The sequence below is a fragment of the Myxine glutinosa genome, chromosome 3 (assembly GCF_964187855.1).
Source record: "Myxine glutinosa chromosome 3, kmMyxGlut1.1, whole genome shotgun sequence".
Taxonomy (NCBI): Eukaryota; Metazoa; Chordata; class Myxini; order Myxiniformes; family Myxinidae; genus Myxine; species Myxine glutinosa.
In genome coordinates, this window is record NC_136263.1 from 124,526,744 (window position 1) to 124,543,778 (window position 17,035).

Consider the following 17,035-nt stretch of genomic DNA (forward strand, 5'->3'; position numbering starts at 1 on the left):
AAAACCTGAATTCAAATCTGCTGCTGCCTTCAGCCCCAGAGGCCTAAGGGGGCTGTGGTGCATTTGGATTCAGAGTTTCCTTGTCCTAGATGAGCTGCCTACCACAGCTAATTGCTGTGTGTGTGTGTGTGTATATATATATATATATATATATATATATATATATATATATTGTTGCGGATTCGGAGTACGGCGCTCCCCTTACCAAGGGGGGGTTAATCCCCTTGTCTTTTACACTGGCCGTCTCCGATCCTGGAAACTATGACGTCACTTCCGGTCGGTAGTAGCCAGGGTCATTAGTCAATGAAGTCCCAAATACCTGCGTACTAAGACTGGCCGTAAGCGAGGAGATAATTCCCACCCGAGCCGCAGCGTTAATGGATACGCCGAGCGAAGCGAGCTGTGACTCGGGCCGTTAACAAAAGACTAACCCGATTCTGAGCGGTTCTGCCAAATCGTGCCACGTATATCAATTGGGGACAGGACGAAAGCGATCAGATGAGAAGAAACCAAGGGGTAAAGAAAGAACAAATATGATTTATTATACAGGAATGATTAAAGAGGAACGAAAGGGCAAGAGTATACAAAAAGGAAATAAAAGGACACAGGGCAATCCTTAAACACTCTTAATTAACACTCCCAGGACAGAACAAACACACTTACATGAAAGGATGGAATGGCAGGGATGAAAGGTCCAGCCACTGGCAGCGTGGGCTCCGGTCCAGTTCACGTTCACGTCTCCGGTTCACGTTCATTCCGGTCCGCACTTTGGTGCCACGGCGAAACTCCGGCAGGCAGCGCGGTTGGTATGCCGTTGACTGCGAGCGGAATATATGCGGGGACGAATATACAGCTCTGCTACGAAGCAGTCTCTCTCACCCCCACGCCACTCTCTCCTCAACTCTCTCAAGCTCTCTGCCCCTTGCTTTTCTCTGCTTGACTCACCACCACACTCTGCACCGACCTCTTTCAAGCAGTCCCACATGAGTGCTTATATAGCGCGCTCGCGTATTAAGCCGCGGTTCATCTGGATACAAATGATCCCTTAACAGGGATCCGCCTCGCTCGATAGCTCCTCCCCCCTTTTTCTCCGGACTTGACCGCGTGCTTAATGGCATCTTGTGCAGCAAAATGCGGCCTACAAAAGGCATGGAGGGCAAGAAAATGAGCAACCCCGACTGCAGGTATTACTTGGTGGCTGGAGAGAGAGAGATTGGGGATAATTGAAGGGGCCTATCTTATTTGATTAATGCAAATGCAGTCAAACTATTGGGAACAGATCCTTTTTTTAAACACATACTAATGAGATAACTAAAGAGGTTTCTTTGTGCCCTACGTGTTGCAATATGGACGAGCTAGGGTGCGACCTTTGACCTTTACCAAAAATGGGAATATTTACAGGGGATTATTTACAAGGGTTATTATTTACCAAAGTGAAGGTTCTAAAAACCATAACAATATATACATACTGTATGTATATATATATATATACATATATATATATATATAACGTGTTATGGTTCAGGGAGTAATAACAATTTATTTATGATATATTTGGTTTGGTAGAATTACGTTTTTCCTTCATCATTGTTCAAGGAACATGGATAAACCATCATGGTTGATCGCCGCTAAAAGCACCGTATTCGCGTATAGGGTCATGTTATTTAGAAGCTTTCCACAGATATCCAGTAGCTTTTTGGCAAGGTTGTTCACATACATGTTGTTCCTAGATATATAACGATATGATTTTTGGCAGCCAACCTTTTACAGTCGCCATGTCTGTTTTTCCAAAAACAAGACCAAAAGTCTAACAGCGGCGTAGCCTGCCTTGTAAAATATTATAAACCACAAACACATATGATTAGCTTTTTTAACAGTCGCTAATGCTGTCTATAACATTAAACAAAGAAATTTGGAGGAATCCAGACATCCGTGAGGTAACCTTTACTTACAGAACTAAGGGAAGATCTACTCTTATCTAGATTATACCCCACAAGGATGGGATACGTACCGTTTTGTTGGAAGAGACGTAATGCCGATGCTTTCGATATTTGATGGTCAATTTAACAATCGGTTTGTTTGTGTTTCACACTGAATGAAAAACGTAAAGGTAGAGCATGGCGATTGTGATATATGACAGGTTCGACGATATGTTCGGCTTGAACGGCATAGAAATCAAAATAGTGGTGTGTGGAGAGTCATCTGCCGTACCGCCGTAATGACATCAGACGTTATCACATCACCCTGTCATCTGACCAGATCCTCAGCTCTGATTGGTATACATTTGAGGGGACATACATACATACATACAGAGTACAGACAGACAAACACTGTTCTAGAGGGCTTTGCCTGATGGGGCACACCACAAAAACTGGTTTGGCCCCCTGGGTGCTTATAAATATTATTTTTCCGTTATGTAGGCCTACATCCAATAATCTCATTGAGATTTTTTTTTTTTTTTTTTTTTTTTTTTTTTGTATACTGAATCGAGGCTCGTGAAAGAGCTGACATTTACTTCACAAACAAATCAACCAGACAAACAAAATATATAAAAAGAGGGAGCGGAAGACAAGATGGGGAGAGAAGGGGAAGCACACAAACACTTGAGAGCACACAACATTTGAGAGCAGGGAGATGTGTGGGAGGGAGAGGGCTTGGGGGGATGAGGCGTGGGAAGGGGGGGGGGGGGGGGAGAAGTATGAAACACAAGGACACCAAGGACTTCCAGGATAGAAGTTGGTATTTCAAAAAAGTGGAATTGGGGTGAAATTAGCGGGTAGAAAAGATCAAGGTTTTGGAAGGGGGAAGATAAGAGATGGTGGTGAACAGCTGTTTTAAAGACCTGGAGGGTGGAGTGGCATTGAAGAGAGTGAGGGAGTTTGTTCCAGAGGCGGGAGAAAAGAGGAATGAAGGAGTGAAGGTGAGCAGAGAGTCTTGATTTTGGCAGTTTAACCATAAGAGGGTTGCAGGCAGATCTTGTGCGACCTGTAGGAATATTTGCGGGACAGAGCCCAGAGAGAGCTGGGGGGGGCAAGGCCAGAGAGGAGTCGGTAGAAGACGGAAAGACCACCAACCTGCCTGCGGTGAGTGAGTGAGAGGCCCTTGGAGTTAGCTTCATCGCGGGAGATTCCGATGATTCTGAATGCTTTGGTTTCAACAGCGTGAAGACGAGCTAGGTGTGAGGCAGGAGCACCAGCCCAGAGGGGAGAGCAGTATTCCATTGAGCTGCGGATGAAAGCCTTGTATGTGGTGAGGATCTCAGGTGTGCCAAGGAAGGACTTCACACGACGGAGGATGCCCAGTCGGCGACTGGCTTTGGAGGCCAGATTTGAAATGTGGTTTTCCCAGGAAAGATCATGGCAGATAGTGAGACCCAAAAGCTTGAGTGACAGAAGTTCTTGGAGAGGATTATTCAGAAAGTGGATGGGAGGGTTGTCCAGTCGGTCTTTTCGGAGAGACATCGTAAGAGTGTGAGATTTGTCTGGATTGAAAGACGTGTTCCACTTGTTTGCCCAGTCTGTGATTTTGTCCAGGTGTGCAGAGAGTGAGGAGGCTGCAGACTGCCGATCTGAGGGATGAAGAATGGAGCGACAGAGAGTAGAGTCATCAGCAAAGAGATAGAGAGGATTTTCAAGAGAGTCAGAGAGATCATTGATGAAGACCAGAAAAAGCACAGGGCCCAGAACACTGCCTTGGGGAACTCCAGCCTGAACAGGAAGAGGAGATGAGAGAAACCCATTCAGGGCCACACGTTGACTACGACTAGAGAGGAAGTCCGCCAGCCATGCGTGGAGATTTCCATGGATACCAAAATAGGAGAGTTTGGTGAGCAGAGCAGGGTGCCAGACCGTATCGAAGGCACGTGATATGTCCAGGGAGACAGCTCTAATTTCCTGTTTGGCATTGAGGACCTCCATCCATTGTTGAGAAAGCAGAAGCAGCATGTCCAGAGTAGAGTGACCAGGTCTGCAACCAAATTGATGATCAGAGATCAAGCCATTGGAGAAGAGGAAAGATTTCATATCTGAAGCAATGATGGATTCCATGACTTTGCTGATAATTGGGAGAAGGCTGATTGGTCTGTAGTTGCTGGGATCTGTTTTTGCACCTTTTTTGTGCAAAGCTGAGATGTTGGCAGATTTCCAAGCAGATGGCAGATGACCTTGAGCAAAAGAGAGGGTGAAGAGAACAGAGAGAGGGAGTGAAAGAGCGGAAGAACAGGATTTTAGGACCCGTGGGCTGATGCCGTCAGGTCCAGTTGCAGAATCAGAGTCGAGGGTTGACAGAAACTTTTCCACCTTGTCAGGAATGGACACAGAGTCCAGGAGCAGCTGGGTACGACTGGGTACGGTGGGTACAGAGAGGGATGGGTTTTGAACACAAGATTTAGAGGCAAACACAGAGTTGAGGCATTCAGATTTTTCACGTGCGGAGTCAGCCGTGTAGCCGTTTGAGGTGAGGGAGGGGATGGAGGGGGATCAAACACCAGAAACAGATTTGACCAGATGCCACCAGGATTTGGAAGAGGGAGACAGATAAGAGAGTTCTGTCCTGAGAACGGAGAGATATTGTTTCCTGGCTCTCCTGAGGGTGGACACACACTTGTTTCGGGCTTTGTGGAAGGAAATGAGATTTCCTTCCATTGGATTTGCTTTCCAGGAGACGAAAGCAAGTTGTTTCTGGGCAATAGCCTCACCACAAGATTCCGTGGACCATGGACGGGAGGAAGGGTATGACAACTGAAGACGAGATGGGATAAATCTGTGCATGAGAGAGAGCAATTTACTTTGGAAGAATTCCCAGGATGAGTTGATGTCAGAGGCGGTAGAGATGGGAGACCAGTCCAGATGATTGATGGATGCTTGAAGACCGTGCCAGTTGGCCTGAGTGAAATGCCAGACTCGTCGACGCTGAGGAGGCTCTCTGAGAATGGTCAGAGAGATGTCCACTTTAACAAGCACATGATCAGATGAGCCGATTGGAGCAGAAGAAGAGCAGCAGACATTTTCAGGGACGTTAGTCATAACCAAGTCCAGAAGAGAAGATGCTCCGTTGACCGAGATCCGGGTCGGGAAATTGACAGATTGTGTCAGTCCCAGTGAGTCACAGAAGTCCTTTGCTGAAGAGCCATGGCTGGTGAGAGAGGTACCCACACCCAGCCAACTGGCATGGTGACAATTGAAATCACCACATATGAGGAAGAGAGAGTTGGGATGGGTAGATAGTAGTTGGTCCATATTATCAGACAGCGAGATGTAGATGGAGTCATCACTGTTTGGTGGACGCTACAACACACATATGAACAAAAGGTGGGAGCGAAGGGGAAGCCGTAGCCAAAGGTATTCCTGGGGGTGAGGTGGAGAGATGGCAGTGCAGGGCGAGTGAGGAAGAGAGTTTTTTATAAAGATAGCAACCCCCCCTCCAGGACGAGGCTCAGGTCTATCATACCGGAGGATGGAGTAACCTTGGAGAGATACAAAGGAATCAGAGACATCATGAAGGAGGAAAGTTTCTGTTAAGCAGATCACGTCTGGTTTGTCAGAAGCAACCTGTATGGAGAGATCAGTCAAGTTTGAGCGAAGGCCCCGGATGTTTGAGGTCCATCCTGTTAAAGAAGAGGAAGGGGGAGCATCGGATACAGAACAGTGGGGGGGGGGGGGGGGGAGCGGTAGGGTAAGATGTGGAAGAGGAGGAAGAGGTAGGGAGAGCTGTTGAAGGTGTGTCAGAGATTTCAGAATAGCTTGGAGAAAGGGAAGAATGGGGCGGACAAAAAGGTTTGATGGTGATTGGGTGAGGCGCAGTGAGGTGTTATTTGAGGAGGGTGAAGAGTGAGGCAGAAGGTTGAGGGAGATGAAGGTGAAAGTTGGAAGGGGGAAGAAGTGGGGAGGACGCTTTGAGGAGGAGGGGTGAGAGGGGAGTCTAGGAGGGGAGGAGTGATGGAGAGTCTCGGAGGGGAGGGGTGATGGGGAAGTTTTGGAGGGGAGGGGTGATGGGGAAGTTTTGGAGGGAAGGGGTGATGGGGAAGATTTGGAGGGGAGGGGCAAGGGGGAAGATTTGAAAGGGATGGGTGATGGGGAATATTTGGAGGGGAGGGGCAAGGGGGAATATTTGAAAGAGATGGGTGATGGGGAAGATTTGGAGGGGAGGGGCAAGGGGTGGATTTGGAGGGGAGGGGTGATGGGGAAGTTTTGAAGGGAAGGCGTGATGGGGAAGTTTTGGAGGGAAGGGGTGATGGGGAAGATTTGGAGGGGAGGGGTGAGATTGGATTTTGAAAAATGTACGACTCATGGGAAACGAACATTTATTGCAAAATGAGTTTCCTGAGACCTTCGAGTCAAAAATAAGTTTGAGTACTGTTACGTGGTCCTCCCGGTAACTACCTGGTCTTGGTGACCCCCGGACCGTGGGAGGACCCCGCCATAAAGATATCTGATTTTTACGCTTTCGTAGCGCAATCAATATGAAAGACACAATAATTCAAGTCAATAAGAAACCCCACACCAAGGATCCGGATTACTTAATAATATATTCTCCATCCATCATCAGCAATCAACAATCCATCAACAATCTTACTAAGATGGCCATCTCATATATTTCCCCCCTTTCCCCACTCACGACCCCTCAATGGTCACTGTCCCTCACAATGTCTCTGGGCCCCTCCAGACCAAGGTGAAGGTCGACTTCTCCGCACACGGGCGGTTGAACGAACACCTGGCTGACGTGCTCCAAACGTGTACGTCGCGTACCGGGAACAGCTGCTGCAGCGCACACCTCCTTGCAAAGCAAAGCGGGCAAAGCAAAGCGCGGCTCGCAAAGCGCGCGAGGCCCAAGGTGCGACCCATACACGTCCTTGTAGACGTTGAGGCGAACTGTGCCGGACGCTTGGTTCCGTGCACGAACCCACGGCAACTTGACGCGTAACCGGTAATTACCCCGCGCAGGTAACTCCTCTCGCCAGACGGGCTTTCAAATGCAGCGTTCCCCACGCTGCTCAATATCGACACTGCTCGCGTCGGAGCTGGGCGAGGAAGAAAAAGATAGCCGCTTCTCCCGGACCTCGTGTCTTTTTCTTCTTCCGGTTCACTATCCCATTTCCGGTCTCCTGTTATCCGGAGCCTCTCTAACCCTTTAACCACAACAACCTTTAATAGAATAAACATTAATAAGCAATGACATGAATAGTAACTCCTCTAAATCCGGGATCCGTAACAGTACGCTGAAGGATGGGTGGAGTACTGGAGAGTTTAGGGAATGTATGAAAGAGGCAACTGTAAGAGACGTAACTGTAAGTAACTGTAAGAGACGGGATTTTTTTTTGGAATGAATAGATTTGGTGAGCAAGTCGAAAGCATCCTTTTATAGAAGAAGAAGAAAAAGGTGTTATCATATATGACAGAATACAGTTCTTCAGGGGACAGTTGAAAAATTTTTTAACGATGTGAACACGTGATCACGAACAACGTGGTCGAAGAACGAACGAACAAATAAGAACGAACAACGGATAAGAACAGAGAAGGGAATTTTTTTATTTTTTTTTATTTTTTTTGAGTTGAGATGAAAACAGAGACAGAGACTGAACGTGAAACGTGAAAAATAGAGACCGAAAGTAATTGCGAGTGCAATCGAAGAAACGGCTGAGACAGAAACAAAGCCTCAAGCCAAGGTCAGACACGGTAGCCTACGAGTACTACACTTGGCCTCAGAATACGCGACACGAACTAACCGACGATTCTGTACACAGGTATGAAAAACCAACACAAATAATACTATTAAAGACACACCAATAGTTACACACACCGAAGGAAAGATACAGTTTCGACAAAAACACAATTGTGAAAAGTTACTTAACTTCGAAAGCGTGCGCGCATGGACAGCTTTGAAGAGACGTGACCTCCAATCTTGCGCATGCGCAGAACTTTTGATTGATTAAATAAATAATTTGATTATTTATTGATTGAGATTTTTGATTGTTTGAGATTGATTAAATAAATCCAAAATGTGTTCCTGGCATGATACAAATGAAAACTAGAACGGGCACTCGGTAGAGCGCATACCTTCGCCGCAGCTACTGTTCTGTACTTGGTAAAAATACGATTTTGACCTTTTCGTGACCTTGACCTTGACCTTTGACCCGATTGCTCCCAAAATCTAATCAAATGTGTCCCGTATAATAACCAATCATCCCACCAAATTTCATGCAATTCGGTTGAATACTTTTTGAGTTATGCAAATAACATACACACACACACACAGACATACAAATAAATACACAGCGATCAAAACATAACCTTCCGCTTTTGCGAAGGTAATTAGAAGTGTGTGTCAATTAAACATTCACATTTTTATCATGTTGTCTCATTATGATGTTTTTTAAAATGTTATTCTTGTTGATTTGGAATTTTTTGGGGGATATGTGCTTTTCATAAATTGCATTTTAATGTCCATTCCACGTTTCCCTGAGGTCATTGAAAAATCAACTGCAATGTGTGGACCATTTGGAACATCATTGTGACGGGCATCATATAATAAAACCACACAATCTTACCTTTTTCTAAAATAAGGTTGTCAAATAACATATTATCCATGTGATACAATGCCCATCGAATATAATTAACAATTTAATTTTGGAACTTTAAAAAGGATCCAAAATGTTTGCAGTAAATTAAGATTTAATAATGGCAAATGTACACACGAGTTGAGCCAGCAAAAAGAGGTGTTGTGAAAATGTTTGATTAAAGTAGATGGGGAAGCTTTACATTGAATGAATGAAGGTAGAAAGGAGTTCAATTAATTGTTGGGGAAGGCTTCATCAACTATAATTTTCCACCATTGTATAATCAAGCACTATTGATGCTATATGCACAATTCAAACAATTTAAGTTACATTTTATAGTTATGTTTGCAAAAAACTGATTGTAATTGGGATGATCCGTATTCAAAAATGAATGCACAACCAACTATCACAGCTACCCAGCAGGCAGGCTCAGGTCTGAGGTTTTGAGTACTGAGTGATCTTCATCTGGGGCTCCATAGGCGTCATGCGCCTCGTGTTGCATCATCTCCCAAGGGAGCGGGGTGATGATATGACTGCAATATGCAGATGATGCTGAGAACTCCTGTCATTTCCATCAACTTGGATGTCACATCGAGTGTCACCAATCATGTGTATGGGTGGACCTACGAAATATCTTGATTTTTTCTTCTTTTTTTTTTAAAGAATAGGTCACCTCGTTGAAAGATAAACACTAATCAGGACCCAAAGTAATTGAGGCCTAATTATTACTGCCTGTTTGTTTTATCCTCCCCTGCCTTTGCAGTATGCTGGATGGCTTGCCGTATGGGTTTCATGGAATGCATTTGTTATATGCTTCTACCTTGACGCTGCAGGCTTGTGCAGGGTAAGATTTTCCTCCCGGATATAAGCCACAACAACATATAGACATAAATGAAGTAGAGTAGTGGATAAACCTTTAACCCTAAAAGTCCCTGGAATAATTTTTTAGATTTTTATCTTTCAAGTTTAAATCTCATCCTTCGGGGTTTTTTTTACACCCTTTTTTCATTCAGGAGCACCTTTTCCTGCATCCATATTATGTTAAACTCATATTATTGCAGACCAAGTGCATCATGGCGGAAAGTGTGCAAAGCAAGCAAAGGAAAGTAGTAGCGAAAGGTACAATTAAATTTTTTTTTTAATATGGAAAAGGAGAGGCATGGGAATAAGTAAAAAGGAAAAATAAAGCAATCAGGCCAGGTCATGAAGGATAAAAATTGAGGGAAAACTAGGTAGCATCAGGAATCCAATTCTAAAACCCTACTCTTATAACTGTTGTTTCTTTAAGCTCTTATTATCATCAAGTATTCATCTGCCCCCATAGTCCACAGGTAACCAACATCATCACAATACAACACAGATTGATGACATTCCTGGGTTTCAAAACCCATCAGTTTCAAAACGATCTTCAGGAAATAAGGAAATTCACAACTTTAGCAAACTTGAAAAAAATTTAACCTCCTCTTCATAATTTTTCAGTTGAGCTGAAATTTTGCCTTAATTTAGTTTTCATTCCTCAAATGAAAAGCAAAATCTGTTTTTGCCCTTGTGGCAAAGCACAGCTGAAACACACTCAATGGAGTTGCTGACTCTCAATGCAATACCACCCCAGAGGACTCTAACCTATACTGTCGCGTGGTTGAGATGTGAGTAAATGTAGTGCTGTACTAAATTTCATTTTGTATTTTTCCTTGTGAGCTCAAAGTTGAACTTGTTTGAGGCATTCAAAACATTAAGCTCTGCACCAAATTTGGCGATTATATCTGCCCTCGTTATTCAGTTTGAACGCGACAAACTAACAGACAGACATACAGACGTAGTCATCGCAACACTCATGCGTTTAGTAGAAAGCCGATGCATGAGTAACTAGAATCAAACAAATTAGCCCTTATAGGCCTTGCCCGACAATAAAAGTGAAAAAGACCTCCAGCTTGGGCAATGAAAGAGGCAAAACACCTGGTTAGGACAAATCATAGTCGATAGAAGCAGGATGAAAATTGGATGTCCCAAATAGGATATATACAGGGTGTTCCAAAAAGACTCGGACAAACTTTCGTTGTTATTGTTAATCTTCTACGATATAAGAGAGATGTCTGTCTGTCTGTCTGTCTCTGTGTCACCATTTTTCTTAGAGATGGCTGAACGGATATTCGTCAAACTTTCAGAGGTTCCTCAGTGAGTGCCTGGGAGTGTTTTGGTCAAAAAAAAAAGTTTTGAAAAAAAAAAGATCGTTTTTTTTGTAGTTTAAAAAAATAATCGCTCGATCATGCCGAGGCCTTTTTAAATTAATGACAGTTATATACAAGTACACATTCACGCAAATAAATACGAAACAATCACCAGACATTTGAATACAAATAAATCAAACAATTCCGGAAGTGTACGAATTTGGTAGTGCATCTTCTTCTTCTTTCTGATCGGCATCACACTTACCTCAGAAACGTGATGAATGCCACATTCACCCCATTCACCCACCAGCATATATATGAACCCCCTTCCTCTCCTGCCTGCCCCCTCCCCTCCCCTTCCTCCCTCTCCACTCCCCTTCCCCCCTCCCCTCCCGCTCCCCTTCCCCCCCTTACCCACTTTCCCCACTTTCCCCTCTCCCCCCCTTCCCCCTTCGCCCCCTCTCCCCCTCCCCTTCCCCCCTTCCCCCCCCCGTCCCCCCCCCTGCTCCCTCCCCCTCCCCTCACTCTCCGCCACCCGGCAAGGCCGGTTATTTCTGCCCGTCTAATAATTAATATATGTAGAACCACAAATGATATCCTTTGGTTTATATGGCACAGAAACTCAAAGTTTTGTGCACACCTTCAATACACTTCAATGTGAGCTCCGTTTGTCGCGTAAAGGACATCAAGGTGGTACATGAGTTCTTTCCATGTTCAGCTCAGCATGTTTGCGTCCACCAGTATGCATGCAGCTGTGATCCAAGAATGAAGATCCTGCAGGTTTGCCACCTTGGTGGTGGAGACAACATCTGTGGAAAAACCCCCACAGAAAAAAAAAATAAGGGGGGTTATGTCTGGTTATCGTGGGAGCCAGGCAGTTGGTCCGTGTCGGCCAATCCAGTGACCTTGAAATATTTCATTCAGGATGGCTCGAACTACTGAGGCCCAATGATGGGGAATGCTGCCTGTTGAACAATGATATCGGGTTGCAGGTCTTCAATCTGTGGGAAGGCAAATCCTTCCAACATGTTCATGTAAATTGTTGAGTTCACTGTATACTCGCAAACAAAAACGGACCCACCAAGCAGTCATGGAGAAGGCCACACCACACATTGACCTTTGGACTGTCATGTATGTGTTCAATAACCATTTGGGGGGGTTTCAGAGTCCCATATCCTCACATTGTGCCGGTTGACTTTCACAAATACATGAAAGCAAGCTTCATCTGTGAACATGACCTTTTCAGGTAATCTTCATCATCCTATATGCAACTGAGCATTTCCAAAGCAAACGTCTTGCGTTTGGGTCCGTTATTACCTCTGCCACCAAAGGTGGATGGAGATTATGTTTTCACCCCTGTCTGGCTGTCCGTTTGTCTGTCTGTCTGTCTGTCCGTTTGTGAACAACATATCACAAGAAGTTATGGACGGATTTGGACGAAATTTGGCAAATATATAGCGTATGTGACAAGGACGAAATGATTAGATTTTGGTGAAGATCTGGATCAGGATCCAGCCAGTATAATTTTTAAGTGATTCTTCACCATTGAGTGATATAGCCAACCAGGTGGAGGTTTGCTCTCTACTGAGTGACCTTCTAGTTTGGTTTGAGTTCCTGCAACCCTGCACCTTACAGGCATAAAGCTTCTGTTTTTTATGCAAACTCCTGTGTACAGTGGTGGTTGGTAGTCCCTGTTATTTTCTGGATGTGTGTCGGATTGATTTTCTGTGACTTTGGTGAAATGATTCACGCACTCTTTCAACGTTTGCTGCACTTGTGCTTGGTCGACCGGTACTTTTCTGTTTCTGACAACTTCCAGTCTTCTTAAAACTGTTGTACCACTCTCTGATACTAGTCCAGGATGGCGGATTCCTTCTATACCTTCTACGGAAATTATGCTGAACTTGCGCGTCAGAACTCGTCTCGATGAACCATTCGAGCACTGAGCTTTCTCCTGTGGAGTCACCATTTTATCTTATATTAAACCACCAGACCTGAAAATAAAGAAAACATTGAGTTTCTGTATCACATAAAACAAATGGCTTCGTTGTATCATTTGTGGTACAAAATATCTTAACAACCAATGTTGTCCAGGTCTTTTAAGAACACCCTGTATATAAAAAAATAAAAAGGGGAACAAATAAGTTTAATAGACATTGTGGAGAGCATCATGGTGGTGTAATAAGTATATGGGTATCAGAGGATGGAGGGAAAGAAGTGCAGTCTGAAGGACATTCACCAGGGAGATCACTGTACTCACCTGCTGGAATAGGAAATTTTATCCCTGATCTCCTTGTCTTTGAAATGGCTGTTTGGTCGGGTGTTTAAGACTCCATTCTTTATCCACTGAGTGGTGTGGGTTCCATTTCCATGGCTGTTCATTCCTGCCAAACGCAACTTGGCAAGCAAGATGAATATGCCAAAGACCCCTCAACATGAGTGCAATGAAGCCATCATCTTGCAGTAGACTGGAATCGGCTGGTTTAAAACATTATATTTGGTACCTTTATATTCATATATCTGTTCCCCTAATCTATCTCATCGCTATGAAGAATGCAGTCTGAATGAGCTTTTTTTTTTTTCTTTTCTTTTTTTTTTTGTATACAAGATCGAGGCTCGTGAAAGAGCTAACATTAATCACACAAAAAGACAAACCGACACACAAAACACAAAAAACAAGGGGAGCGGCAGACAAGATGGGGAGAGAGGGGGAAGGACACAAAAGAGAGGGGGAAGAGGGGGAAGGTAACAAACACAACATTTGAGAGCAGGGACATCGGGAGGACTTGGGGGGAGGTGGGAGAGGATTGAAACATATGAACACTGCAAGGACTCTGGGGTGAATTACCGGGGGTAGCTGGGAATGGCTTTCAGTGGGATGGGTTCATATTTTATTGCAGTGAGGCAATTTTCACGCATATTAAACTCTGCATGGTCTGGAGCAATTGGGATTCATTCAGATTTTCTGTAAACCAAAAAATAATGAAACCAGCGTAAGATGAATGGTGATGAAAATTCGTTGTGACAAAATAAATTTGAAAGTTTTATTTCTTTGTTTGTTGCATTACAAGTTCTTCTGAATAAGGATAGGTGCCATGAAGTCATTTCCAACCGTCTTCAAACACCTCGAAAGCTCATTTTCCAGAGCAAAATAAGTCAGCTGAACAAGTATAGGCAATCAAGTTGATAGTTTTTTTTAAGATCAATATCAAAAGATCAAGAATTGTGGGCAATCAAGTTTTTGTTTTTTTAAAGATCAAGCTCAAAACATCAATAATTTTATGCAATCAAGTTGACAGCTTTTTAATATCAAGATCAAAAGATCAAGAATTTTATGTGATCAAGTTGATCGTTTTTTAATATCAAGATCAAAAGATCAAGAATTTTATGTGATCAAGTTGATCGTTTTTTAATATCAAGATCAAAAGATCATGAATTTTATGCGATCAAGTTGATCGTTTTTTAATATCAAGATCAAAAGATCAAGAATTTTATGCGATCAAGTTGACAGCTTTTTAAGATCAAAAGATCAAGAATTTTATAGAATCAAGTTGATATTTTTTATGATCAAGCTCAAAACATCAATAATTTTATGCAATCAAGTTGATGGTTTTTTAAGATCATGCTCAAAACATCAACAATTTTATGCAATCAAGTTGATTGTTTTTTAAGATCATGCTCAAAACATCAATAATTTTATGCAATCAGGTTGATGGTTTTTTAAGATCATGCTCAAAAGATCAATAATTTTGGTCAATCAAGTTGATGGTTTTTTAAGATCATGCTCAAAAGATCAAAAATTTTCGTCAAATCAAGTTGATCGTTTTTTAAGATCAAGATCAAAAGATCAATAATTTTAGGCAATCAAGTTGACAGTTTTTTTATTTCAAGATGAAAATATCAATAATTTTATGCAATCAAGTTGACAGTTTTTTTAAGATCAAGATAAAAAGATCAATAATTTTATGCAATCAAGTTGATAGTTTTTTAAGATCAAGATGAAAAGATCAAGAATTTTATCCAATCAAGTTGATAGTTTTTTAAGATCAAGATGAAAAGATCAATAATTTTATGCAATCAAGTTGATAGTTTTTTAAGATCAAGATGAAAAGATCAAGAATTTTATCCAATCAAGTTGATAGTTTTATAAGATCAAGATGAAAAGATCAATAATTTTATGCAATCAAGTTGATAGTTTTTTAAGATCAAGATGAAAAGATGAATAATTATATCCAATCAAGTTGATAGTTTTTTAAGATCAAGATGAAAAGATCAATAATTTTATGCAATCAAGTTGATAGTTTTTTAAGATCAAGATGAAAAGATCAAGAATTTTATGCAATCAAGTTGATAGTTTTTTAAGATCAAGATGAAAAGATCAATAATTTTATGCAATCAAGTTGATAGTTTTTTAAGATCAAGATGAAAAGATCAATAATTATATCCAATCAAGTTGACAGTTTTTTAGGATCAAGATGAAAAGATCAATAATTTTATGCAATCAAGTTGATAGTTTTTTAAGATCAAGATGAAAAGATCAATAATTTTAGGCATTCAAGTTGATATATTTTTAAGATCAAGATGAAAAGATCAATAATTATATCCAATCAAGTTGACAGTTTTTTTAAGATCAAGATGAAAAGATCAAGAATTCTATGCAATCAAGTTGACAGTTTTTTTAGATCAAGATGAAAAGATCAATAATTTTATGCAATCAAGTTGATAGTTTTTTCATTTCAAGATGAAAATATCAATAATTTTAGGCATTCAAGTTGATATATTTTTAAGATCAAGATGAAAAGATCAAGAATTCTATGCAATCAAGTTGACAGTTTTTTAAGATCAAGATGAAAAGATCAATAATTTTATGCAATCAAGTTGATAGTTTTTTAAGATCAAGATGAAAAGATCAGTAATTTTATGCAATCAAGTTGATAGTTTTTTAAGATCAAGATGAAAAGATCAAGAATGTTAGGCATTCAAGTTGATATATTTTTAAGATCAAGATGAAAAGATCAATAATTATATCCAATCAAGTTGATAGTTTTTTAAGATCAAGATCAAAAGATCAATAATTTTATGCAATCAAGTTGATAGTTTTTTACGATCAAGATGAAAAGTTCAAGAATGTTAGGCATTCAAGTTGATATATTTTTAAGATCAAGATAAAAAGATCAAGAATTTTATGCAATCAAGTTGACAGTTTTTTTAAGATCAAGATAAAAAGAGCAAGAATTTTATGCATTCAAGTTGACAGTTTTTTAAGATCAAGATGAAAAGATCAATAATTTTATGCAATCAAGTTGACAGTTTTTTTAAGATCAAGATGAAAAGATCAATAATTATATCCAATCAAGTTGATAGTTTTTTAAGATCAATATGAAAAGATCAATAATTTTATGCAATCAAGTTGATAGTTTTTTAAGATCAAGATGAAAAGATCAAGAATTTTATGCAATCAAGTTGATAGTTTTTTAAGATCAAGATGAAAAGATCAATAATTTTATGCAATCAAGTTGATAGTTTTTTCAGATCAAGATGAAAAGATCAATAATTATATCCAATCAAGTTGATAGTTTTTTAGGATCAAGATGAAAAGATCAATAATTTTATGCAATCAAGTTGATAGTTTTTTAAGATCAAGATGAAAAGATCAAGAATTTTATGCAATCAAGTTGATAGTTTTTTAAGATCAAGATGAAAAGATCAATAATGTTAGGCATTCAAGTTGATATATATTTAAGATCAAGATAAAAAGATCGATAATTTTATGCAATCAAGTTGACAGTTTTTTTAAGATCAAGATAAAAAGATCAAGAATTTTATGCAATCAAGTTGATAGTTTTTTAAGATCAAGATGAAAAGATCAATAATGTTAGGCATTCAAGTTGATAGTTTTTTAATTTCAAGATGAAAAGATCAATAATTTTAGGCATTCAAGTTGATATATTTTTAAGATCAAGATGAAAAGATCAAGAATTCTATGCAATCAAGTTGACAGTTTTTTAAGATAAAGATGAAAAGATCAAGAATTCTATGCAATCAAGTTGACAGTTTTTTAAGATCAATATGAAAAGATCAATAATTTTATGCAATCAAGTTGATAGTTTTTTAAGATCAAGATGAAAAGATCAGTAATTTTATGCAATCACGTTGATAGTTTTTTAAGATCAAGATCAAAAGATCAATAATTTTATGCAATCAAGTTGATAGTTTTTTACGATCAAGATGAAAAGATCAAGAATGTTAGGCATTCAAGTTGATACATTTTTAAGATCAAGATGAAAAGATCAATAATTATATCCAATCAAGT

The 17,035-nt window shown here is 40.7% G+C and overlaps 1 protein-coding gene across 1 annotated transcript in view; it reads left to right on the plus strand.

The window, feature by feature from the left end:
* The window catches only part of LOC137423229 (sodium/potassium-transporting ATPase subunit beta-1-interacting protein 3), a 763,631-nt gene that overhangs the window by 354,652 nt on the left and 391,944 nt on the right, over positions 1 to 17,035 (plus strand). Inside the window, exon 3 of the mRNA XM_068110147.2 lies at positions 9,318 to 9,398. Within this exon, the coding sequence (XP_067966248.1) occupies positions 9,318 to 9,398 (81 nt within the window). The remainder of the gene's footprint in view (positions 1 to 9,317; positions 9,399 to 17,035) is intronic.